The 26,110-nt window shown below is 39.8% G+C and overlaps 1 protein-coding gene across 1 annotated transcript in view; it reads right to left on the reverse strand.

The window, feature by feature from the left end:
* Positions 1-1,899: 1,899 nt before the first annotated feature.
* The window catches only part of FHL5 (four and a half LIM domains 5), a 29,298-nt gene continuing 5,087 nt past the window's right edge, over positions 1,900-26,110 (reverse strand). The window contains exons 2-6 of the mRNA XM_068405489.1: positions 13,413-13,594; positions 10,966-11,140; positions 7,152-7,321; positions 4,846-5,032; positions 1,900-3,661 (exon numbers count right to left, since the gene is read on the reverse strand). Of these exons, the coding sequence (XP_068261590.1) occupies positions 3,510-3,661; positions 4,846-5,032; positions 7,152-7,321; positions 10,966-11,140; positions 13,413-13,571 (843 nt within the window). The 5' untranslated portion in view covers positions 13,572-13,594 and the 3' untranslated portion in view covers positions 1,900-3,509. The remainder of the gene's footprint in view (positions 3,662-4,845; positions 5,033-7,151; positions 7,322-10,965; positions 11,141-13,412; positions 13,595-26,110) is intronic.

Consider the following 26,110-nt stretch of genomic DNA (forward strand, 5'->3'; position numbering starts at 1 on the left):
AGACAGAGGCAAAGAAGGCATTCAGTAACTCCGCCTTCTTTTTATCCTCTGTCTCCAGGACCCCCACCTCATTCATCAGTGGGCCTACATTGCCTCTAGTGTTGGCTTTACCTGCAATGTATTTGAAGAAGCCCTTTCTGTTGTCCTTGACCTCTCTTGCAAGGTTTAATTCCAAGGAGGCCTTAGCTTTCCTAGTTGCCTCCCTACATCCTCTGACAACAGACTTATATTCCTCCCAAGTGGCCAGCCCCTCCTTCCACAATCTGTACACCCTCTTCTTCCACTTGAGTTTGCCCAGCAGTTCCCTGTTCAACCATGCAGGTCTCCTGGTACCCTTCCTTGACTTCCTACCTGTTGGGATGCTCTGATCTTGAGCTCGGAAGAAGCAGTCCTTGAACGCTAACCAACTATCTTGGGCCCCCTTACCTTCTAGTACCCTGTCCCATGGGATTTCCCCTAGCAATTGCTTGAAAAGGCCAAAGTTGGCCCTCCTGAAGTTCAGGGTTGTGATTCTGCTAGCTATTCTGTTCCTGCCACATGAGATCCTGAACTCTACCATCTCATGGTCACTACAACCAAGGCTGCCCTCAACCTTCACCTCTTCAACCAGACCCTCCTTGTTAGTGAGGATAAGATCCAGCAGCGCTCCTCTCCTAGTTGGCTCATCCACCATTTGCATCAGAAAGTTATCATCAATGCACTGGAGGAACCTCCTGGACTGGGGATGGCTGGCTGAGTAGGCCTCCCAGCAAATATCAGGGTAGTTGATCAGTTGATCATTGTTGAGCAGTTCATCACTGCTCAGCAGCAGCAGCAGCCATGTAATTTCCAGTTTCCAGTCCTGAGGAGTTTACTTGCCTTTGTTCTTGAATCAAATATAGTCTCTTGGCTTATAGTAGCTGTCTAATCCCCTCCATGATCTACAGTCCTCCAGAGACACACTGTTCCTTCTTGCAGCCCTTCTCTGCACCTATTCAAGTTGGATTTCATCTACCTAAGCATAGGTGACCAAATTGTGCAGAGTATTACTGTATTTATGTTTAGGCATTGGTAGCTGGTGAGAGACTAGGAAATATCAATCTGATGTCTAATATAACTTTTATTCAAACTATTTATAGCAGTCACATTTATTTCTTACTATTACCCTGAAGAGAAAATGCTCAGTTTCAGGTTTGACTGTAGTGTATTTACTGCAGGAGAAATAAATAATTCAGTTGGTATTTCTAAAAATATAATTAGTTGATGAGTCAGAGAAGGATTTAATTTTCCTAAATGTTAAAGCTGGAAGATTTGGATTATCATGATGAGTGTGTCTGACCTGTGAGTCTGTCATGTCTTAGGACTCTGCCTGGTAGTTCTTGCGTCAGTTTGTAATTAAGCTGGAAGATTGTTCAGACAAGACTGAATAAAGGGTCCAAACCACATTCTTGCAATTTGCTGAATGCTATTTCACACAACACAAACAAAAGGTGTGCCCCACAGACAAGCCTGCATCTGGTGATTCATCATTTTCATTTAAAAATTTAAGACAATTAACATTTACTAATGGTCTAATTTCTGATAACTCAGTGCACATTTTTAGAACATCATACATACCTGTGAACCACTATACGTGTGTGTATATATATATATATATACACACATATTTAAGGCAATGAAACATATTTCTATTCATGGGAATCTAAATCTTACCAAGAACCTGTATCAGCCATGTGAAATTTGAAAATAGAAAAGGAAGCAGCTGGGATAAAATGAAAAGGCATAAACTAATCAAACTCTAGACTACAATAAAAGCTGCCATGAAAGAAGAAACTGAAAACCAAAAATGAACACCACGTAGAGCAAAAGATCAATATTTTATTGACTGGAAAACAGACCACTATGTACTTGTTGGTCAGTCATTATCCGTATTGATTTTATGCCACTGCAGTTCAGCTCTGGCTTAGCTATGCACACATATTCTTTTTTTATCTTTTTCTTTTTTTCACTTTTCTACCTAAAGTAATGGCTGTCTTCAGTATGAATAAAGTTCACTCAAGTCAGCCAAATAACTCCATGCACTTAAGGTCAGAGTCTAAAGGAGAACGTATGAGTTAAAGATGTGTGAGTTGAGGACTAAAACAGTGCTGAGTGGTGCAGAATCTGCCATTCTTAATAGCACTGTAGCATTCACAACGGCTCTGTATAGACACTGTAACATGAATCAGGCCACTGTAAAGTACAGTATGGAAGAAGGAAGAAGAGAAATGCTTGTAACTCAGCTCTAGATGACCCTTAATAATAGGCCCTTGAGCGCTGAAGCTCAGCAAGCAGCTATAACCTTCTCAAAGCCAGCTACCTAGAAACTAATACCTGGTACTACAAGCAAGGACTGCCTAACTTGCAATAACATTGCCAGTTCTTGACATAATATTGGCAAATGCATGTGGCACATGGCAAAATGAATTGGGTATTGGTTCTGAAGAGCTTATAGCCTGCTATAGACAAGCAGGCATTTACAAGAAAAGGGGTGGACTGTGAATCAAAGACCTAGCAGGGTGGAAATGTTTAAGGCCATTAACAGTGCTTTGATTGCTGGCAAATGGGTTTTGATGGAAGGAAAACCGCAAGGTTAAAGGGACAAGTATGAGTTGGCTTTTGTGTCTACTAAAAAAAATATATATTTTATGTGTGTTTTTGAAGGTCTAGTGAAGACAATGTCCTAAGGCACATTAGCTATGGGAAAGTGTACATCAGCACTATCCAATCTTGGGCCATCCTCACCTCTTACAGTAGCTCAAAATATGGGTTTATTTATGTCCTAAAGCACTTATGCCTGAAAAATTAGGTACAGTTAACCAATTTTGGGAAAGGACCTGTCAGTTTTTTGGATGACTAAAGACTATGTTTCTGAGGAACAATCTCAGAAAGAAGAGGAAAATGACCTTTTTTTCCCTTTATCTGGCCCTGGAATGCGCCTATCTGGCTCCATGGCCCTCTGTGTAAAAGTACACCCTCCTCCCACTTTCTGCCTGCTTTGTCAGCAGCTTTTTTTCCCGAAGTATGGAGGAAGTTGATATTTACAAGTTGTTATCATCGATGTTATGGTCCAATAGAAAAATGCACATGCCCAGCTTTCCACACCAAGGTCTGCATCTGTGAAGCAGTGCTAATGCTTCATCATTACTCATATGCCATATAGACTTTTCACAATCCTCCTTGGTTCATGGGAGATGAAATGTAAATTTTTAAGCTTCTAACAGCAGAGTGCAGTGTGTTACAAGGAGAAACATACTGTAGTTAGATTTAAAATATATATGAATCTTTTCTGCATTATTTTCTTAACCAGTATGGGGCTGTTTAATTTTTTTTATAAGCCGTTCAGAACTATGATAGAATTAAACTGCTGTTGGAAAGTTACTTGAATGACTAAATAACTGTTATACCTTTTATATGGTTTTCTTACTGCAGAGTAAAGAAGTATATTGTTACAGAGCGAGAATAATGCAGCTGTACAGTTCTCCACAGAACTATGAAGCAGAGCCACATTCATGACAAAGGACATCATCCTGCCGAGTGATGAATCCGTGGCCCACCAGTGAGACAGAGCATTTCGCGCAGTTAAAGCATTCCCCATGCCACTGGCGCTCTTCAAAGGAGATAAATTTAGCACCTCCGAGAGCTGAAAGAGATTATGAGAAAGAAGATGTGAATCCAGTATTTCTGGACATGGTTCAGAAATGCAACAGATTGTTTTCTGATGTGTGATCAGGTTGTCATTTATATAGCAAACAAAGAAATGAACAAAAATACATAGTCTGAAATATCCTATGTTGGCTGAATTGCAAAAAACTTTAAAATTAAATACAGTGAGAAATATTTTACGCAAAGCCACAAGTCACTTGTTTTCCTATCCCATTATGAACTCTGAACAGAATGGGTTTATCAGAATGTCCATTCAGTTTTGCTGATCTTCCCAACAAACTCCCATGAAAATTATTTGCAATGTGTTGATACATAGAGTTTATATACAACACTGAGTGAAATGTAATTATTTCCACCTAAGTTTCTTCAAGATCGAGTCTTTCAGAAATTAACAGATCATGGAGTTCCTGGCATGAGTATCTGAAATAAAATATTGGGTTTTTTTGGGGGGTTGGAGTTTTTGTTTTGTTTTGTTTTTTTGGGGGGGAAAATCACGCCCATTTGATTGGGTGTTCATCATTTTGCATGCACCTATGAGCACGCACCTGTAACAATCAGCAATACTTTTCAACAGTTGAGTCCATACATAATAGAATTACAATGCAGAACATCAGCAAATGCTCTCAGAAAACTTCAGCTATCATAGACTAGTGACATATATGTCTAATTATAAATCATCTAAGTACACAAGGATGCATGCAATAGAGCTCTGTTGCATTTGGCAAGCTTTCTAATTTGACAGGTGTGCCTTATCAGCAGGCAGCTAATTGTGTCCAGTTTGATCACATTTGCATTTAAAAACAAAGCTGAAGAAATTAAAGACACAAGGGACTTGTGTGTACCATCCTGAGAAGAGCCAAAAAGCAGCTTTTCTTACGTTCTTAATGATGAATTTTAGTGCAGAAAGCACTAAATCAAACAATAGAGGAACTCCTTTTGGCACATAAAACAACTCCTCAGCAGTTAGGGAACACCTGTGATCAGTATATACTAGCAAGATACCTTACATGTGGTGGAGGGAGTGTCTCTCTAGTAGTTAACTCCTTCATTCTTTCATTATGATGGGACTATTTTTAATGCTATTTTCTAAAGTAAAGGTCTGCTTTGAGAGGAGAGTGATGATTCATCAGTGTCTAGTCCTCTCTAGAAGATGAGACTCACCTGTAATAGGTTTCTTGCAAGCAGCACACTTCTTAGCATACAATTTGCTGAAACAGTCTACACAATATGGATACTCGTCTTTGGAAATAAACCTTTGTCCAGACAGCTGGATTTTACACCCAGCACACACAAAGCATTCTTTATGCCAAGACTGGTCATGGTAGGTCACTCCCCCAGAAGTTATTACCTAATGTATTGACAAACAAGGACAGAACAATGAAACAAAGGTATGAATTGTGAAGGATTATCCAGTCCTTCATAAATCCTTCCACTTGTTCTCTCTCTTCCCATATGCACAAGAGAAGAGAGTGTGGTCACATCAACTTTTTCATCTGGAATATCAATTTGACTAACTGCAGTTGAGCTGAACATGCCACTGGTTTGTTATTCTCAATTTTCTATCACGGGATAACCTCATGGTTTGTAATACACAAGTTAGCTTCTTATGAAATTTTTCTATTATACATGTGGATAAAGGCTTAGCATCAGGCATGCTCTCAGAAGAGCAATTCTCAGTGATGGACAGTGGATGAGAGAACTGATGCTGAGATTATGGCTAATCTCCAACTGGAACTGGCATTTTGCTGTCTCACCACAGAAACTGTATTTTGAGTAGGAAGAAAGACAGTAAAGCAGCAGAAGTGAGACAGAAAGGAGATCTACACTGCCAGAAGAAATAAAAATGGTGTTTATCAGTGTCATCAGACTTCTCATTCCCTGTAACTCACTCACAGGTCTCCACTGGTTATTTCTGAAGAGAGAGATTTCCAGTTGCTCTATGGCTTCCATATGTGTAGTAAAGAGCTGGTTTCACAGAATTTGTGAGAGACTGTCCAGGGAAACTTACGTAGAGATAAATATGAGGTGTAAGTGTTTCTACTGTCATGTCACATGCATGACACTGAATGAATGAATGAATAAATACAGCTGGAACAGGAGGAGAAAAGTTGGAGAAACTTAATTAAATGAAAATAGTGGCACCATCGAATTTCCCTGGGGAACACAGTTTCAGGGAAATAAAGAATAATACTGGGTGAAGTCAGGCAACAAAAAAAAATTAAATCGTTCCCGATCCCCTTAGCATTCCAGTATTGGGCTACTTCTAACTCTCATTTGCTTTTCCATTAAAATCTCAAAATCTCCGGCACAAAATTCAAGACTCCAGTTTGGTAATTAAATCTCTTTGGGCTCAATTCTTATGTATGGGAACTGATGCAAGTTTAAGTAGTAAAATTGTTTTGGCTATTGTGTAGGGGGACTCTACATTCCTAGAATTTTTAAGAAGCAAATTCTGATTATTTCACATAAGTCCTGCTAACTTCAATGCCTCTAATACACATAGAGCAGAATTACTATATTTGCCATGTGATCATTTAATGCAAATTAAAGGCTAGAGGTAGAGACATGGGAATATATAAAAGTACTTTCTACAGTTTAACTACTAAAGAAAAAAAAAGCAGATTTTTCTTAAATTAAAAGCTTTTGTTAGAGGTAGAGGTTTACAGATAAACATTAAATAACTACAGAAATTGTAAATTATTTGATGAAGTGGAAAAAAAATTGGTTTTGCTTCCAGAGTGATACAGGTACTAAAGAATAAGTTAAATTCTGCCATAAAAAGCAGCTTAAAATGTTTCCCTAGAGAACAGTATCACACCAGAATAGTGTGATATTTCGAGTGTTTTCATCAACCAGAGACAATTTTAAAACATGAGAAATTGAGGGAGGCATGAATTGGTTTATTTGTATTTGGGGTAAAAAAGAAAAACTCATTTGAAATCAAGATTTCTGGTATCCACAGGGGAAGCATCATGTATTGAAACAGTGGGACTCTTGACTAATATTATCACAGTTGAATATACATCATCTGATTATTGCCTGATACGTTTCAGGCAAGACTGAATGCTTTGCTCAGCTTAGGTGGCTTATTATGCGTGTGAATATATCTGAAAAATGTTGGAAAGGGAAGCATGTTTATCAAGGCAAAATCAGAGATTATCAGGAAAGAAAGGTTTTACATAACTTCCAGTGACAAATTCAACCTTTGCTAAAAATCACAATCAATAATAAAAGAACCCCAAAGTATTTGTTTTGGTCAATAAGTTTATTGCAAATATAATCAGGCTTTGACTAATATTAACTAGAGGGGACAGCACACACTGTCGCAGTTGGCTTTCAGCGTCTGACGCCAAAAGGAAGACTCTGCTCTTACTCTTACTTCACCAGACATTTTATATGATCCAGCCCCTTCCCCCATGAACAATATTGCCTCATTAGGGCAATTTTTCCATTGTATGTTTAATTACCTTTTTGCAAGAGTAGCAATGGTGAGCAAATTGCTTCTCAAAACAGGGCACACAGTAATTCTCATTGTCTTTGGTGATCAGTGGTTTTGTTCCCAGTGGTTGTCGGCAATACTGGCAAACGAAACAGGATTCATGCCAGGAACTTCCCTTAAATTCCATTTTACGGGAACCTGCAAAAACCCAAAGCAAAGAAGCCCCCCACATATAGCTTTGTAATATAAGTTTTAAATGTCAGGAATACTTTTGTTTTTAATCTTCTCTCTCAGTATCAGATTACCTAAGAAAGCACTTACCCGCAATTTAATAGAGTTTTTAAGTACGTACTTGAAATTTCAAGTACACATTCAGCGTCGTATGATCACCTGGCAAAGGACGTGCTAAATTGCCTAAGCAGTGATTTTTAGAATCTGTCCTTATATGAATCTTTTAGGGTTACTTCTCTGTGATATGCTTCAGTTGCTCAGTGTCTCTCAGGCCAGCCAACTCAGTGATAATGTTCAGGTACACTGCACTTTTATAAATTAAAGGTAGATTTGTTGGATGTTTAGCACATCTGTTTATGTTCTGTCTTCTGTCTTCCTTGAACTAAGGCTCCTTCACTTATAAAGGCATTATTTATCTTATTCAGTTTAAGATGGCAATTTTTTTAGAAGTAAATATATTTTCTGTGATAAAGCACACTACACTACCTCTTCTTACAGCTCATCATTTCCGTCCTAGATCAGCAGTTCTTTTTATCATATTTAACTAGATGCTTTTGATACAGCTCAAGGACAGAAAGTTGCTCAGTTAAATGTCTGCCAGAGGAGTTTCAGAGCTCTTATCTCTGTGTACAGGTGCCCTGTACACCTTAATGTAGATGTGTAAGTCTAAGATATGCACATATATATGCGAATGATTTTTCCAGTGACTTTCCGCCATAACTTCCTCCCCTGCTGGTACCATCAGACTGCAGAGAGAGGTGCCAGGTGCTTTACCATCCTTTCCATATGAAGAAGAGAATTGCTGATATAACTGATTAGTCCCACAATACCTGTTTCCTGGACTGTGGGGCTAGTGGAGAGAGAAACTACTGGTTGTATTTAAACGTAAAATGTTTGCAGCTTCCTCCCAGTTGATCAGAAGGCTGACTTTGCTGTCTTTGCCTACTGGGTCTTTTCAACACAGAGCTAGCAAGCTGATGATAAAAAGAAGTTAATGATTTAGAAACTGGCTGGCATTCCCATGCCACTTCAGTTATCTGTTTGCACTGTTACTCCTACCCTCAGCACTTGCTGCAAAGATTTAGTCTCCTAGACTCTGGGACAAAATCTGCAAGGTGGATATACACCAGAGGGTAATAATGCAAACTTGAGTACATTCTGGTACTATTTTGATCACATCTAGTAAGGCGTGCCTATTAGACAACATATTTTTAAATTATATAAAATTTAAGCAGTATATCATCCTTAAATTGAACACAACTATACGGCTACAACATTTATTTCCACTAATACAGCTTTTACCCATAACGAAAAGGAAATAAACTGTAAAAATGCAAATCAATATTACAGGTTGAACCACGACACCAGTAACCTAGTATTTGTACTAAGACAATAATTCTGCACAGCCCAGGCCTTATTGTTTGGCATTAAGATCTACTGAAATATAAAATTCCTATGTCACTGCCAAATTTACTGATGTTCTTGGCCAAAGATTGCCAAACTACTAGTCATGATGCCATGGCAGATAGTTTGCAGCTCATATTTGGAGTTATACACGTGATCTGTAAAAAGGTTCAAGCATTGAGGGTAGTTCACTGTTCCAAAAGTTAGGGACCCACTTTCCTAAGCAAGCTGCTTCATTTTGCCACATATGGTGCTATGGCTTCTCTTAGACGCCTCTGAAGAGGCAGCTTTTAGGCAATCTCTCTCCTGTATGAGCTTTACTGGTGTGGCAGCAATGAAAGGCCTAGAGGATGCCCTGAACAGACACAGTCCACGATCAAAAGCTGAGAAGCAGTCTATGGGAAAGTGCATAATTTTCAAGGTTGCTAATGGCAGGAAATAAACCTATTGTACACGCAAATGTACTTGTATTCTTTTTAGTAAAAATGCTGATAATGATTTGAACACAGAAAGTCATGTTTTGACAATTTAAAAAAAATTTTTTTCTGAGTGAAAGAAATCATAGAATCATAGAATCATAGAACGTTAGGGGTTGGAAGGGACCTCTGGAGATCATCGAGTCCAACCCCCCCCTGCCAGAGCAGGACCCATCTAGGGCAGGTTACACAGGAATGCATCCAGATGGGTCTTGAAAGTCTGCAGAGAAGGAGACTCCACAACCTCTCTGGGGAGCTTGTTCCAGTGCTCTGTAACCCTTACGGTAAAGACGTTCTTCCTCATGTTGAGGTTGAACTTCCTGTGCTCTAGCTTGCATCCATTGCCCCTTGTCCTATCGCAGGGCACAAGTGAAATGAGGTTGCACCTTTCCTCTTGACACCCAGCCCTCATATATTTATACACATTAATCAGATCCCCTCTCAATCTTCTCTTCTCCAGACTAAAAAGCCCCAGGTCTCTCAACCTTTCCTCATAAGGCAGGTGTTCCAGTCCCTTAATCATCCTCGTAGCCCTCCATTGGACTCTCTCCAGTAGATCTCTGTCCTTCTTGAGCTGGGGAGCCAAGAACTGAACGCAATACTCCAGGTGAGGTCTCACCAGGGTACAGTAGAGGGGGAGGGAGGACCTCCCTCGATCTGCTGGACACACTCTTCTTAATGCAGGATACCATTGGCCTTCTTGGCCACAAGGGCACATTGCTGTCCCACGGATAACTTGTTGTCCACCAGGACTCCAAGGTTCTTCTCCACAGAGCTGCTCTCTAGCAGATCGTCTCCTAACCTGTACTGGTGCATTTTATTACTCCTTCCCAGGTGCAGGACTCTGCACTTATTCTCATTGAACCTCATTAGGTTCCTTTTTGCCCAGCTCTCCAGTCTGTCCAAATCACGCTGCATGGCCACACAGCCTTCAGGTGTATCAGCCAAACCTCCCAGCTTTGTATCATCAGCAAACTTGCTGAGAAGACACTCTGTTCCTTCATCAAGGTCATTGATGAAGATGTTGAACAGGACTGGACCCAGCACTGATCCTTGGGGGACTCCACTAGTTACAGGTCTCCAGCTGGACTTGGCACCATTGATTACCACTCTTTGGGCTCTATTGCGTAGCCAGTTCTTAATCCATCTCACTGTCTGTTTTTCTACCTCACACTTCCTGAGTGTGCTCATGAGGATGTCATGGGAAACTGTGTCAAATGCCTTGTTGAGGTCAAGGTAGACTACATCCACTGGTCTCCCTGCATCTACCCATTCAGTCACGACATCATAGAATGCTATCAGGTTAGTTAGAAATGGTATAAAGAAAGTGAGAGAGGTCTGATACTTAAGGTCTGGTCAATGTGACAGACAAAATGCAGAAGTCTTATCTAATTTGGCACTCGTGGTAATGATAGCTCTGTTTGTCTACCTACACTCACAGCAGGATATGCTTCCCAAGAACTGCAAGCAGAATCAAGGACTCAAGATGAGCACATTTTACCCTATCTTGAACTCTAATAGTCTTTATAAGGATTCATAAGCCCTGTCAGTGCTAGATCAGAGGTATCTGCCTGCCCTTTCTTCACTGCCGGGAGGGTAATACACACAAAGGAGAAGTAGTCATCTGAAAGCTGTCCTGAAAGTCAAGGACCTTGTAGCTCAGTTACTCAAGAACGTGCTTATAATTAAAAATGCAGTTCCATTTTTACCAAAGGGTCCCTGTTGTCTTACCAGGCATAATGGTCTTCTGGCAGTGGAAACACTTAGATGAATACTCATCAGAGTAGCATTCAGTACACAGCAAGAGCTCATCCTTGGCAGCAAACGGTTTCTCCACCAGCGAGCGACTGCATTTGGCACACTTGAAGCACCCCTCATGCCAGTGGCGGCCTTTGTAGGCCAGATCCTTGGAGAAAGTAAGTCCATGTTAATGGAGACATCTCCTTACAGTGTTTTTATCCCTCAGCTCCTCCCAGAAATAAAGTGAAAAATGGTGAGCATTGCAATGGTGAGTTGAAGACATGACATGTGCACCCGGCAGGAGGTGTGCTCAGAGGTGATATAAGTACATAATGTTACTGTGTCGGGATATTTTGTAGATCTCCTGCAGAGGCCATTAGGAGCTGCTTTGGCACGGGCAATAGTCCTTCCATGTAACTTCAGAGATATGTTTTTATTAGAAGAACTATTTTATATTTTATGGTTGGCCTTCAAGGGGAAACAAGTGATCAACATCTTTAATGTGAGCAGGCCACCTGACAGGAAGTGTGTTCTCTACAGACTTTGAAACGAACTTCATGTATTTTTTAACTTTACTACTTTTTCTTCTAGTTGACACTACATAACACTAAAGAAAGATCATATTATTGCAGAAAAACAGCAATTAAAATCTCATTGAGAACAAAACGATTCTTAGGAAGATTATTAAAAAATCATTGCTTTTGTTTACACCTAATATAACTCCTCCTAAAAACTTGGCAGAAAAATGTTTGTTTAAGACTCAGCAGGCTTAGGGGATGAAAAAGCTAACAGAATATGTATGAGACCTCCACTAAGAATTCCAAAAAAGAGCAAACAGCAGATTTTTTTTTTTCCAAGGTTAAAAAAACAAGGGAAAAATGCACAGTCAACTGTCCCCCCACCCCTGACCTTACAAAATAAACCAGACCCTTCCAGGTCTCCTTTATAAGTAAGAAGCACAAAAGGACACAAATCCAATCTCATTTTTCTCCTTTGTCAGATCCCCAACCTTTAAAGTGCTAAAAATGAAATACATACCATGCTTCATTTCAGGAGGTGCTGAGTGCTAACCACTTTCATTTGCTTCAGTTAGCACTTTGAACCTTTTAGAAAATAGACTATCGCCCGAGAGCAGCCTGAGGCAAAGACTGGATAAGATGGAGAGGAAGAGAGCCAAGCTTTAGCACTTTGGCAGAGGAAGGACAACCAGCTCTAGATCTCTGTGGGATAATTTTCTAGCTGGCTCTGTCCTGTTGCACCCCTTTCTTGTTACTCCTGCTTTTGTTCTCCCAATTTTTCCTTCCATTCAGTCCAAAGACATAATTTTTTGTTAATGATCTTTGACATCGGTGATCCTGCCACTTACTTAATTTTAAATTTTAAAAGTGTAATTACTGAGCTCAGAGCACATTCTCCAGGTGACTCTGACTGGAGCTATGTATGTAAGTTTGCTGTTGAAAAATGCTGATGAGTGTTTGAGAAGAGTCTTCATTCAAATCAGCAATTTCCTTGGATTATTCCTTTACAGTACTGAGCTGTACTCAGACAATGTGCTTTAAAACCATGAAGTGCTTTGGCCGGGGATGCCTATTGAGAGCCTTATTTTAATAACTTTTTGACCTTTTATTTCAAAAGAATGTAAGCAAAGTGAGCATGGGCAGAAGGTGAGTACTACATGCTGAACTTGGCAAAACAAAGACATTTTTACAGGCTTCATCTGAACCTACAATTCAAAGTCAAGTGTACAGGTTGTAAATTGAAGTATGGGGTACTGCAAACCCTGTCAAAGACCACAGAGGAACGCATATTATTAATTAATATTCTAAAAAAGGGGAGGGGTGAAAGGAAAGCCAAACCCAGAAACACTGCCACTAACATGCTGTCTGTGCAAGGTAAGCATGGAATTAAGTTAAAATTAAAATATACTTAATTTCCAAAAGACAGAGAGAATAATATACAAATTATGGTTTCTTTTCAGCTTGACATCGGCATGTCAACAACTGCAGTAAAAGCAATTATGCAAACCTCAAAATATTCTTTTCAATGGATATCTCTCAGAAATTCCAAAGTTCAATTCAACCTGATCCACTGAATTACACCAGCACCCTACCGTCCCTCAAGCCCTGTGCAGTCTCTGCAGCCAGTGAGTGACTGGCAGTGAAGGATGGAGTCTAGTTGTGGTCCACACATACACCACAGCCTTGCTGTACGTTTGAGGTATATCTATGTGCAGCTTTCCTAATCTTTGGCCCCAGAGCTTTCCTATTTTGGGAAAACAGCACTGTTTCTCTCTGCTGTGCGTGGATGTACAACAGCTATGCCTAGGTCTCTTCACCAGTACTGGGATATGCAGAGGGTTGGATATAGAATCTGCCATTAAAGAAATGGGATTCGTGTATAATTTAGCAAAGAACAAGAAGTGACAGCTAAATCTTTACCTTGGAATCACACTCAATAAGTTGTTTGCATTCTTCACAGGGGTTGGCAAACAGGCTGTCATAGCATGTAACACAATAGGCATTTTCTTCTCTTAATGCATACTTCCTTCCACGAAGAGACTGCAGGCAGTAATGACAGTCTGTGTGATTGCTGGCCATTCTGGTGTGGTTCTCCACTTGATCTGGAAAGAGGGAAAAATCGTGTAATTAGGTGGATGACCGTTTGCTTGCTCAAATAATAAGTAATGCTGCTTTATCTGTGCATGTTAGGACAGGTGTTTCTTGGTCATTTGCAGTGCCCTGGATTTCTAATGCTGGGCTGTTCCACAATAAAATGCTAGTCTTTAACAACATATACTATGTATTGTGTTACCTACATAATGGGGATCAAGATGGTTGCTTCAGCTTAATCTAATGGTACTTACACTGATATAGGTCAGATACCTGAAAATGAAGCTGTCTTCACATTCTCTACGTACAACTACCAGCATTATGAGCATTATGTACTGGATTGTGAGGCACGGTTTATCCAGAAATCAGGGAATGGAGATGGAAGCAATAGTTCAAAAATTAAACCAGCTGCGGAGTTAAAATGTCAAAGAGAAGTGGCAAGCACTTTGTAGTGTGTTCCGGCCTTTCTCTTGCCATTCCTGTCTGTCTTCTCATCCTTTTCTTTTCAAAATATCCCCACCTCTACCTGACGGAACAGAAGGAAGATAAGGGACTCCAAGCTATATGGCTGTTTTTTGCATAATCCCAGCTGTACTGCTAACATTTAGTGGCAAAGTAAGGTGACACAAATACTCCTGGATAGCAAAAGAGCAAAATATAAAGAAAAATAAACTAAATCGTAACTCTAACAAAATCATAACTCAGAGCAAGTTTCTCTTGTTGTTATTGGAAAAGATTGTCTTAGACATTTCTGTATTGCCAGGTTCCACGTTGGCAGTGCCAACATACTGTGAGATAGATTATATTTTTGTGCCAGCCAAGTGCAGGAAATACCACAAATCTATTGAGAGCCAATTATATGAGTTTCCCATCCTTCAGTTTTCCAGGCTAAAGAGGCTTGGATAAGCATACAAACCTCAGCTGCTTATAGATCTGCAATGCTGAACATTTCAAGGATTGTGGAGATGAAGACTTATTTCAGTCTTTTGGTTGCTGGTTGGATCATCAGCGCTTTGCTAAAAACGGGTCTTGATTCCTGGGAATGAAGCAAGAAGAATCCAGAAAGTCTGCAGTGAAGCAAACCCAGAAACATCTGCTGGACTCATCGGATTGCACTCTTCATTAAACTCATTGAGTGTCACTGCAGTCAGTGCCAGCAATCATAAATTTTAGAGGATTTTAGAACAACCAGGGAAGGTCTCCTAAAATATTTACGTATCAGTGACTTGAGCAGCTGAAATCTTTGCACTTTGAATAACATCTTAACCAGATGCAAAGCCTGAGAGTAAGGAAGAGAAGCATGTGAAGAACAAGATTCGAGGGAGTACTTGCCATCACAGAGCTTACATCTAGTCCATCCAGAATTACTCCCTCATAGCTGTTTTCATATATTCACTGCCTGTCTTATACCCATGGTTCAGTTTTAAAAAGGCATTTCATATTTTTGTGGGTTTCTGCTTTGTGAGATGTAATTCAAAATGATTGTTTGAACTATGAGAAAGAACAATTACTGCAGGTCTGCACTGGCACCGATGCATAAGGTCAGGCATTTATTAGTCTATTCCTGGAGGGATAGTAGTAAGATAGTGAAAAGGGTCAGGGAGAGAGGCGATAATGGTTATCTCAGACCAAAAGTAATTACTTATTTGTTTGGCACAAGCTATGGAAAACTTGTTCTTCCTGTAAATTGAAAATCTTTTGAGTTGAATTGATTTACTGTATTTCTGACTGCCCTAAATCTTTGTGCTAGCCAAGACAGGGTGTGGTAAGGAAGTCAAATAATCTGTAATCAGATCAGTGGGAAGCATGGTTGCTTAAAAATATTACAGATGTGTTTTATGTGACATACTTGGAATAATAGTATAACAGGGCTTGAACCTGGACTTTCATTTCCCTAATATCAGAGATTTGAATGTGAAACAAATGAACCTGTGTATAGGAGCAAATGACATCCATCAGCTTGTACATTTACACGACATGACATATAAAAACCAGACACAGCACAGTAATTCAGTGCACGATCACTACACAGTCATCACCAAAATCAAGGTTAAGGTTTTCTCATTTTCTTCTATATTGGGGAAGCAGTATAAACTGGTGGCTAGGGAGACAGTTAAGGGATGTTTGTGGTTAACTGGGCTCCATATTCGAGGTCATAGGACAGGCTTGAAACTGAGTTTCAGAGGAACGTTCCTTCATTTTTGTGGGAGGTGGAGTTATGAACTGCCTCTGAGGATAACCCTGAGCAGGCTACCTTTCTGATCTCCTCCCTGCTGAATCAGTACCTCAGCTTCCTAACACAGTTTCATCTCAACCTAATAGTGGTGACAGCAAAATCCTATCAGGGCATGCATAAAGAACTTATATTACTTACAGTGCTTTTTGTTGCACAAAGCTCACCAACAAATAGCTTCAGATATCTGCAGATACATCTTTTTTTTTTCATTCTCATGCAGGCCGATAGGTTTTTGAGCTATCGAAAACTCTGCATACTCAACAATTTTCTTTAAAAAGTGGTTCTCTTGATTTTTTTTTCCACAAGGAAGCCAGTCTGTTCCAGAAGCACAAGGTATGTGCACAGACAAGACCTGCTATTGCAATACCTCAGAACTTCTGAATTTGTAATGTAATTATCCTCCTAAAAACCTATATAGATATGGGAACAAAGTGCTATTATTACTCCTGTTGTACAGATGACAGTGGTTGCTTGAGAACATTTAAAAGAGTATTCTCAAGAACAGAGTCAAAGCCTGGGGGTGTCTTTGAGCTGCTCCTCTAGTAAAATGTTCACGTCACCCAAGGCTTTGCTTCAGAGAAAGTCTCCAGTGTTTGACCATGATGATATACGACCATATTTGGGAATGAAGCAGCGATGGTATGAAAAAGAATGATGATTTTTGTGAATCTCTTGGCAAAGGTCTGGGTAACCTTTGTGAACTACTTTTACCATTAGACAATGCAACAAAAAAAGTGAATCTCGTCTCTCCCAGCACCACTTACCCTCGCTCCAATAAATAAGTAATGGCATGAGCACCACGTAGTTAAGTAGAATGTTTTTCTTGTGCTTTGATCCTAATCTCTAGAGAAATATGTTTACTTCAAGTTTGCTGGAAGCTAGACTTTGTGTTTTGAAGGTCAGTTAAGAAATCCCTGGAGGTCTGATGCTATTCACTCTCATGGAATGAAACGCTGACTCCAGCATTCCAGCTGCTAACTCGTGTCCTAGGCACAGGGAAAGACAGTGCTGTCTTCATTCCTTGGGAAAAGAGGCTTTTGTTATCTAAACTGGAACAAAGCTAAATACCATTGATTTTTATGTACCTAGTAGACATGGATATGTGATACCATTTGTAGTGTTAGGATATTCCAAAGGGGTGCAGAGAGATGCTGCAAAGGATGTGAGGATATTGCAACTGGAGTCCCTGGGGTCAGATTCGAGAACGCGGCAGAATTATAAAGCAGATGATGAAAATAAAACAACAGAGCTGGCTAGTCAGCCCACTGTTCCAGCAGATTAAGATAGAATTTAGCTGCAACATATTAGGAGAGGGACTTTCTGTAGACTCAAATGGTTTCCTATAAAATGCAGAACACTAGAAAACTTACACTGAAGAAAGTCATAAGAAAATGGTTGCGAAGTTGTGAAACCTGATGAATGTGGAACCATGAGGAAAGGAATGCTTGTTTTCTCACTGGAGCTAAAAGCACAGCCACAATGTTAACATATCTTTTAATAATTTATCTTCACATTTTCTATAAATATATGTGAATTTCCCTTGTGATATGTAAGTATAAAAAGCCCAGAAACTTTAATACTACTTAGATGGGAATGAATATACATATGCATGTAGGTGTATATATATGTAAAAATATTGTATCTTTTGCTTTATGGCAATTCTAACAGACTATCTCCCTATCTAAACAAGCCTGCCATTGAACTGCATCATCTTTTTCCTTAAGGATACACAATGATTGGAATAAGGCTCTCTATTAGAGAGGCATTAAGAAAGAAAAAATGATGGCAAAATAAATCATTGCAACAACACTGAATGATAAGAAAAATGAATTGATCTATTATGAGGGGGACACCCCTTCAAGCTGTCCCAGGTACTTGTTCATTTTCAGTGAAGTACATGTTTTTATGTTGGAATATGGTTTTGCTTATTTGCATGAATTTTCTGATTTCATTTTCCCTATTTTGTTTTTTTTGGTGAGAGCTGATGAACAATTAATCACACACATACATTTGCAAAATACATTAGTGACTCAAGGTTACAAATGCATTGTAAAGCTAACAATATCGTTATAAGGAAAAATTTCCAGCAATACCACTATTTAATAAATAAAAGTTTCTAACAAGGTTCTGCAAGGAAATTTTTCCTCACTTCAGAGATCACAGTTTCTTGATTTCTCTGGATGCCTGCTATCCCCAGAAATCTGTTATTTTGTTATTGTGACCTAATAAAAGCCCTGATTCCTCAAAAAAAATGAACTCACAAGACACTTAAGCGTATGCTGTATTTTCAAAACACTGGCAATACCTTTGCTTTGTCTCTTCCCTCCCTTGGAGTAACTGCAATTTTCCCAGTGATACCTTTAAGTTATACTTGAGTGTTTAAGGATTTTTGCTCTTCTAAAAATGACTAGAGAAGCAACAAGAACCAGGGGCATATATTACAGATCAAGTTAAAACAAGTATCTACAGGAAAGTAGAGACACAGGTGCTAACTTTGAACAAGCCGTTTTATCTCCATGGTGCAGCAGAGTAATACAAAGTCAAGTCTTGGAAGCATCTGAATGGGTGCAGAGCTCTCGCTGATAAAGTTCTGCTGTAAGCAGCCAGGATGGATGACAACCAGGACTGTGCTGTAACAATCTGACTGTAATGCTTCAAGGTCCACAAGTGACATGGTTTTGGTGGACTGTCTAGGCAAAGCAGCTCATTTAGAGGCTGATCTGGTAACCGCACCGTAATGCATTGTACTGTTTTTACACCCACCCTTGACCGTGAGCGAAAAGGGCAAGAGCTCTGGCTTAACTAGGGGATCGAGCATCCCAGGAATTCTGTAATTTTCTCCTTAATTGGTATTGCTGTCTGCTTTGTTTACAGCATGCAAACTCAAACATTGGTGTAGTCATCTAAATTCTTCCTTTATCCCAGTACAGAATAATTTGCTGTTTACCTAAACTTCAAACTAGGACAAATTAGAGCAATGAATGCACCTCAACTAAGTGTTCGCAGTGGTGCAGACACACAGAAATGCTGGAAAAGATCTGACTAGCCTATGTCCCTCAAACTCTCTTTACTAGCTACAGAATGGGTTGGAATAGCCTAGCCCCATTGCCTCTACCGCAAGCTGGGTATTTGCTTTAATTCAGCCACAGAACTTTCACCAGCAGCATCCAGCTTGTCCAATACAACTTGGACTTGCTACCGAGGTCACCCTGAGCAATTTAGATGGTGAAATTCAAATTAATGGCTCTGTATGCATCTCTCCTAACAGATATTCTTCCTCTATCGTGAGCCTTTCTAGCAAAGCTCAAGAATTATCATCACAGTAAACCCACTGTACAGAGAAATTAGAGGTCAGAAATAAGCATGTCAAATGTAGTAGCTGAAAGCTGGTTTTTTGGAAGAGGCAGACAGAAAAGTTGCTAACTGGCCACAGAATTAAACCTAGATTATTTGCTGGATTTTTTTTTTTCTTTAACTAATCAACATGTGAGAGTCAGGGGTTGCAATTCATCATTTAATACAAGTACTGCAGCTGTGTCCAGAGATTCCAGTCCAGAATAACTGGCCCTGTTGTTCTGAACACAAGAAGCTCAGCTGATGAGCAGTATTGCTGCTCAGGAATGCAGCATCATGTTTAAGTAGGGACAAACTGTCTGTGGAGTGCTCCATATCGATTCAGGTCTCTCCCAAGCTATTACCCAAGAACACAAATCCTTTTCATCTGCTCATATTCCTGGGTGCTGTCAATATCTTCACCAGCAGTAGTACATGAAAAAAAGTAGAGTTAATGTTATGGCTTAGATAATTTATTTTATTTTTCTGAAATCATTCTTATCCACATTGTTAATAGGTTTTTCACATAGTCTGATAGAGCCAGAATTTTCTCCTGTGTTCATTATGGAGCTCATTCCTTCTGCCCACTGTCAGATTTATAGAATAAAATGAAGCCATGAAATATTTCATCTGTGTATTGGTGTACCTGTTCATGCAAAACCCTGTCAGTATTCTCAGTCATACTTTCTATATTCAACAACAAAACAGATTTGAGGATTGCATCTGGTGCAAAAGGGCCATGTGATACAGTGTACCCAAATTAGCTGTTGAGTTATATATTTAGAAGACACTTAGACAGCTTTGAACTGATTAGCTTCAGCTGCCCAAGTTCCAAAAGCAAAGCAGCCATGAGCCTAAGATGTGGATAAGAAATAATTAGTGAATCCTAGGTACAATGTTAAAGGAGATAATTTAAAGTAATGTCATTAGTGGTGTACCCCAGGGGCTGACACTGGGACCAATACTGTTCAACATCTTCATTAATGACCTGGAGATGGTACAGAGTACACCCACAGCAAGTTGGCAGATGACAAAACTAGGAGGAGTGGCTGATACACCAGATGGGTGTGCTGTCATGCAGAGGGACCTCACCAGGCTGGAGAAGTGGGGTGAGAGGAGTCTTATGAAGTTCAGCAAGGGGAGATGGAAAGTCCTGCCTCTAGGGAGGAATAAGTGCAGGTACCAACACATGCTGGGGGCCAACTAGATGGAAAGCAGCTTTGCAGAGAAGGACCCGGGAGTCGTGGTGGACACCAAGCTGAACATGAGCCAACAATGTGCCCTTGCGGGTAAAAGGGCCAACAGCATCCTGCGGGGCATTAGGAACAGCATTGCCAGCAGGTCGAGGCAGGTGATCCTTCCTTTCTACTCAGCATTGGTGAGACACATCTGGAGTGCTGGATCCAGTTCTGGGCTTCCCAGTACAAGAGAGATATGGAGCTACTGAAAAGAGTCCAGTGAAGGGCCAAAAGGTGATTAAGGAACTGGAGCATCTCTCCTATGAGGAAAGGCTGAGAGAGATGGGTCTGTTCAGCCTGGAGGAGAGAAGGCTCAGAGAGATTCTCATCAATGTGTACAAATACCTGAAGGAAGGGAATGAAGATCTGGAAGTCAAGCTCTTCTCAGTGGTGCCCACTGACAGGAGAAAACGCAATGGGCACAAACTGAAATACAAGGGATTCCATTTAAACAGAATAAAAAAAACCTTTCACTGTGAGAGTGGTTGAACACTGGCACAGGTTGCCCAGAGAGACTGTGTAGTCTCCATCCTTTGATATATTAAAAATCTGACTGGACATAGCCCTGGGCAATCGACTTTCAGTGGTCTTTCTTAAGCAGGACGTTGGACTAGACGATCTCCATGGGTCCCATGCCACCTTGACCATTCTATGATTCTGTGATGGACCGCAGAAAGGTTTATCACTGCTGAATGATAAAAGAGAGGGGATGAAAGAGCCCACAAAACCTCAGTATTGCCTTATGGGCATTTGAGCAGGAGTGGGATTATCCCCATAACAACAACACAGGTCTCCTGCAGATGATTTATTTTGAGTCCCCATCTAAGCTAGACATGCACATAGTCTAAATACGTGAGAAATGCCTTTGCTTTCAGCTGTAATATTTACATGCTTAAAGCTGAATGCACACCTTAGAGTTTTGCTGCCTATATCCTTGGAGCACAGATTTTGAAATATACTTCCAAAGATAATAAAAAAGTGGGATTTAGAAAAGCATATAAGCAATTAGGTTCTTCATTACAATTAATTTAAATGTTTTGTGATATTTCAAATCTGGTAAACATACTCTCTAAATCCTTCTCAATTGAAATACATTCAGTGGAATTGCACAAATTTGATTACAGAGGAAAGAGCAAAGGAAACCAGTGATTCTAGATAATTTCTGTCAAAGAAACAAACAGTTTCAGTAGACTCAGCATTTCCACAGTGAAAAAAACCCTTCCAACATTCCCAAGTCCCAGCCGTTAAGAGAGACACGTATTATTTTCTGTGTTGTCACTGAGTGTGAAACATGATCAGCGTGTCCTTAGTCAACCATTCTGATACTTGGATATGAGCACTGCCCAAAAGCTGGGCCCTTTTTGATGGAAGGGAGTTACTGGCTTGTCTGTGGTATCTGGTTTACCACAGTAAAGAAGATTTTGTTATTTTTTTGTTATTGCAGGCTGGTGCAAGTCAAAACTCCTTTTCTTCACTGATATTGTTTTAAATTTTAAGCCAGTGTTAATTGTTACAGACCAGGCTACAGAAGGGATGTGAAGGTCTGGATGCCTTCAGTAATTGTAACTATTATTTCGATGACTTGGCTCAGAAGGAAATGTAGGCAGTGCTCTGCTCTGCCGCTCAGTCACTGCCTTGTACAGACAATGAGGAATAAAGGAGTATTTGGGGCACTGACAGCTACACTGAATATACTCCTTACCAGGACTCAGCAGAGAAAGCAGATCTAACAATTATTTTGCTATAACTTAAATTGTGCGAAGGAAAATTACTATTACTGCACATATCTTTTTTTCAGTTCAGAAGGCAAAACCATCCTAAGGAAGGTGCAAGAAACCCTACAAGGGATGGCTAGGCAACAACCTACTCATGAGGAAAGTTTCCTAATCCCTTTTAGAGGATTAAATTCATGGTCTGAAACTTGAGCATTTATAAGCTTCCAAAACTAATATAAATTTTAAAAAAAGTTATTGCATCAGGGTATTTTTGGAAGAAAAAGGAGTTTTGTACTAAAAGTTGTCCAAAATGCTCTAACAAACACTTTTATTTTTAAAATTTTGATGTATTTTAATAGAAAACATTTGTGAATATGGAACATGTAAGTTTGTTCTAGAAAATCAGGATTCAGAAAAAGTGAAACGTGACTGAAAAATACTGGTCAAAAAAAGGATCTTAAATTCATAGCAGAAAAATTTCTAGTAAAAACTTAAATTTGATTTTTTATATAAAGTTAAAAATTTCTTTTGAAGAAGCAATTTTATAGCTAATTATGTTTTATTCTAGGAAAAAATATGGGAATCTGAGCTAGAGTGATCTCATTTTGAGAGAAGAACTTTAGTAGTAAAAGAATATTTATGCTGGGTTACAGTTTCTTCAGTTAAAATGGCAGTAATGTAGAGAATAACATATTGTACTTGCATGGAAATATTAATGTATTTTCCTTCTATCAACCTACAACCCAGCAAGTACTAAATGTCTTTGAAAGAGAAAAAGAAACACTAAATATTTGGAGCTGAACTGGTCAGGATGAGAACTGATCACTGAGGTCACAGCTAGTCTCTGGCAATGAATACAGTCTTGCCCACCACCCTTTCTGCCTGGCATTTCCAGTCTCCTTTCCTGTCTCCATCCTCGCCTACAATCCCCTAATCACGGAAAATACTTTTAAAAGTGCCTAAATAAAAAGGATATTACAGTTACAAATGAAGACATGTGCTGAAGTCCTGATCTGAGACTTTTACCAGTGAGTTCATCCCCAGTGTGCAAATCAGAGCAGCACTTCGGAGCCATCTCTGCTACAACAGTGTCTGCACATCAAACGTCTCCCTCCCAATCCCCCTCTATGCAATGCACTAAAGTCAAAATGCCTGCACAGCTGAGCAGAATTCCACCAGGGGAACAGCAGCACCTTAGCAATATACTAACAAACACTACTGAGCAGGGATACATCTACCTGAAAATGAAACAAGCTTGCCTCTGGGACTGAAAGCTTTCCTGGGGAAAACAACTGCAATAGGAAATGATGGCTGTGATACAGCGGGCAGCGAAGTGCTCACAGACAGTGAAACGAAACAGCCCTGCCCCTAACAAGAGGTAACAGAGCTTCAATAGGCAATGCTGATGCTGACTACAATTTTTAAGATCTTAAGAAAAAAACAGGTCATTTCTTGTCTTTGCAGATGCATCACCTGCAGAGACTGGATTTTCCCCACCCTTATATTTTACTTCCGAGACAGAAAGGTGGATGAAGAGTACTGTGGCACATGAGAATGGGTACATCACATGAATTAAAACCCTTTAAAAAAACCCCCAAAACTACAACTGACTATACAGTACAACTTTTTCTAGCTGGGTTCTTTAAAAGCCTGTGACCTACTTCAGAGCTGCTTTAAGAAATAAAATAAGCAACACGAAAAAGATGAGCAGCAACAGCAATGTTAGCAGCAAGCTAAAATTGGAAAGGATTTTCACTACCCAATTTTAAAAAGAAAGACCTCCTTCCCCCAAAACCAAACATAAAACCCCCAAGTGGTAATAAAGCTTTTGCTGCAGCAGCACAGCCTTTTCCTTTTCTCTCCCAACTGCACAATGCCAATCTGACCTAGTTTTCTGTGGAAGAAAACCCCCCGAGCCGCAGCATTTTGTAGTAAAAACATGACTCCTTACCAAAATGAACCAAATCTAAAGATTTCTGATGTCAGCTCAGTTAAAAGATTGTTGTGAGCTAGGTGGCATTAGAGCTTAGGAAAAGCAAAGGCTACTGCAAGGAGTATTGGTATGTAAGATCCCTACCTCAGTTATCATTGTTCCCAGATATTTAGATTTTTTAGGCCCAATGAATGGCCAGTTTTGCTGCTTGCAGAGCTCCATCAGTCTTACTGCCATCTTCTTACCAAACGTTACACTGAAAACAGAGATGACATGGTTCTGCAGACAAGCCTTGGATGGCTTATTATGTCCACAGGAATCATACTTTGTGAAGCCACTGCTGTGTGCAGTCTAAGAAATGCTAGCAACTGCAGATGTAGCACATATGCCCTCTCTTCACATGATATGTGAGCTCTTTAGGGTAACCACAGCTGTGGCAGTCTCCTTTCCGTGGAGAGAAACTCCATGATGTGCCTCCATGGACCTTCCCAAGGGAAAGCAGGCTTCAGGAAGGGTAGTCCTAAGGGGCACCATCAAATAGAGAAGGAATGGGCAGAAACATTGAGTAGAGCTAATAACAGTCTGATCTCAAAGACTACCTACGCACTCTGGATTTTTACTGACAATTAACACAGTAGGCATTGCTACAAGACCTAGTAGTGACGATCATCTGCAATTGCAATGTCTTTGAAATACAAGGATCTAATAATAACACAACCTTATTAAAATACATATGAATAGATTGCATCTGCTAGGTGGATAGACCATGAAAAGCCTAATCTGGTGGAGAAAACCTGAAAGATGTTGTACTCTTTGTATTCTACTGCTTTTATAGTAATGAACTGGTTATACAATATAACAGACAGAGGGCAAGAAAGTTTTCCAGGAAAGCGTGCAACAACCAGCCACCATGAAAATACACTGTGGGTGTTCTAAGGACATCTATTTAACTTCCTTCTGCTTCCCCCTACATGTTACATGAACAACTGCTTTGTCTTCTCTTAAAATAGGACCCCAGGAACACTTGCACATGTATGTAAATTAAAGTAGCTGAATAATTTCACTCAGTTCATGGATGTCAAATCAGGTGATTTAATATTTTCTGGGTTAGGTTTTTAACTTTGCATGTTAGGGCTGGTGTCCTCATATCTATTGGGAAGCGCTAGGCACAATTCACTTTCAAAGTCTCCACAACTGCACCAACGTTGTAGTAATGAACTAGTACAATTTGTTTGTGTGTGCATTTCACTAAAGATGTGGAATTATAGCAGGGTGACTTTTCTCTTTTATCCTTTGCCTTGTATCTGTTTTAAACACACTGTAAATCTGCAGAACCTTATTAGTTTAAATGTGCAGGTGCATCAACGGCTGGCTGCTGGTCTTTGGGCTGGGGGAAAAATGATGTAATACTCAGATATATACATTCTTTTATGACATGACATGTCATATATTCACTGTTGCTAGTAAACCAGCATATTTCATTCCAACACAGCAAAAGGATATATGACTCACAATGTAAAAACTCAGTTCTAGAAGAGAGCTGACAACAAGACTTTTGCAGGCAGTGAACCTCTTTAGGAGCGGGGTTGATAGGAGAAAAGGCAGGAAGTGGAGTTCTTCAGCTTCTTATTCATCCTCTACCAGGGAGGAAAAATAATGGACTGTTACTAGGACTGAGTATAGAAAAGAATGTCCGGTTTGGGTTTTTGTTTTGTTTTGGTTTTTTTTCTCCTTTTCTTTAAATATGTGGCTTTGTGCATCGTCCATTAACCAGAAAAAATGTTAATTGAAGACTTCTCGAGTCTTGAGCAGATGAGTAGATAATGGATTCTAACTTCAATCCTCATGTCCTGTGAGCAGCAACACCGACCAGTCCTTAGAGAGGCTCAGCCCTGGGTTCTGCTCATGACCTGACAGTGACCTTCGCCATGTACTTGAAATCTTTGTGCCTCTTATGTTACCTCTTCTGTCTACTTAGGAGATAAGGTCTGCTGAACAATTATGTGACTGGGTATCCTAACATTTCCCTTAAGCCTTAAAATCTCTGTGCCAGACATTAAACATCATATTTC

The sequence above is a fragment of the Nyctibius grandis genome, chromosome 1 (assembly GCF_013368605.1).
Source record: "Nyctibius grandis isolate bNycGra1 chromosome 1, bNycGra1.pri, whole genome shotgun sequence".
Lineage (NCBI taxonomy): Eukaryota > Metazoa > Chordata > Aves > Nyctibiiformes > Nyctibiidae > Nyctibius > Nyctibius grandis.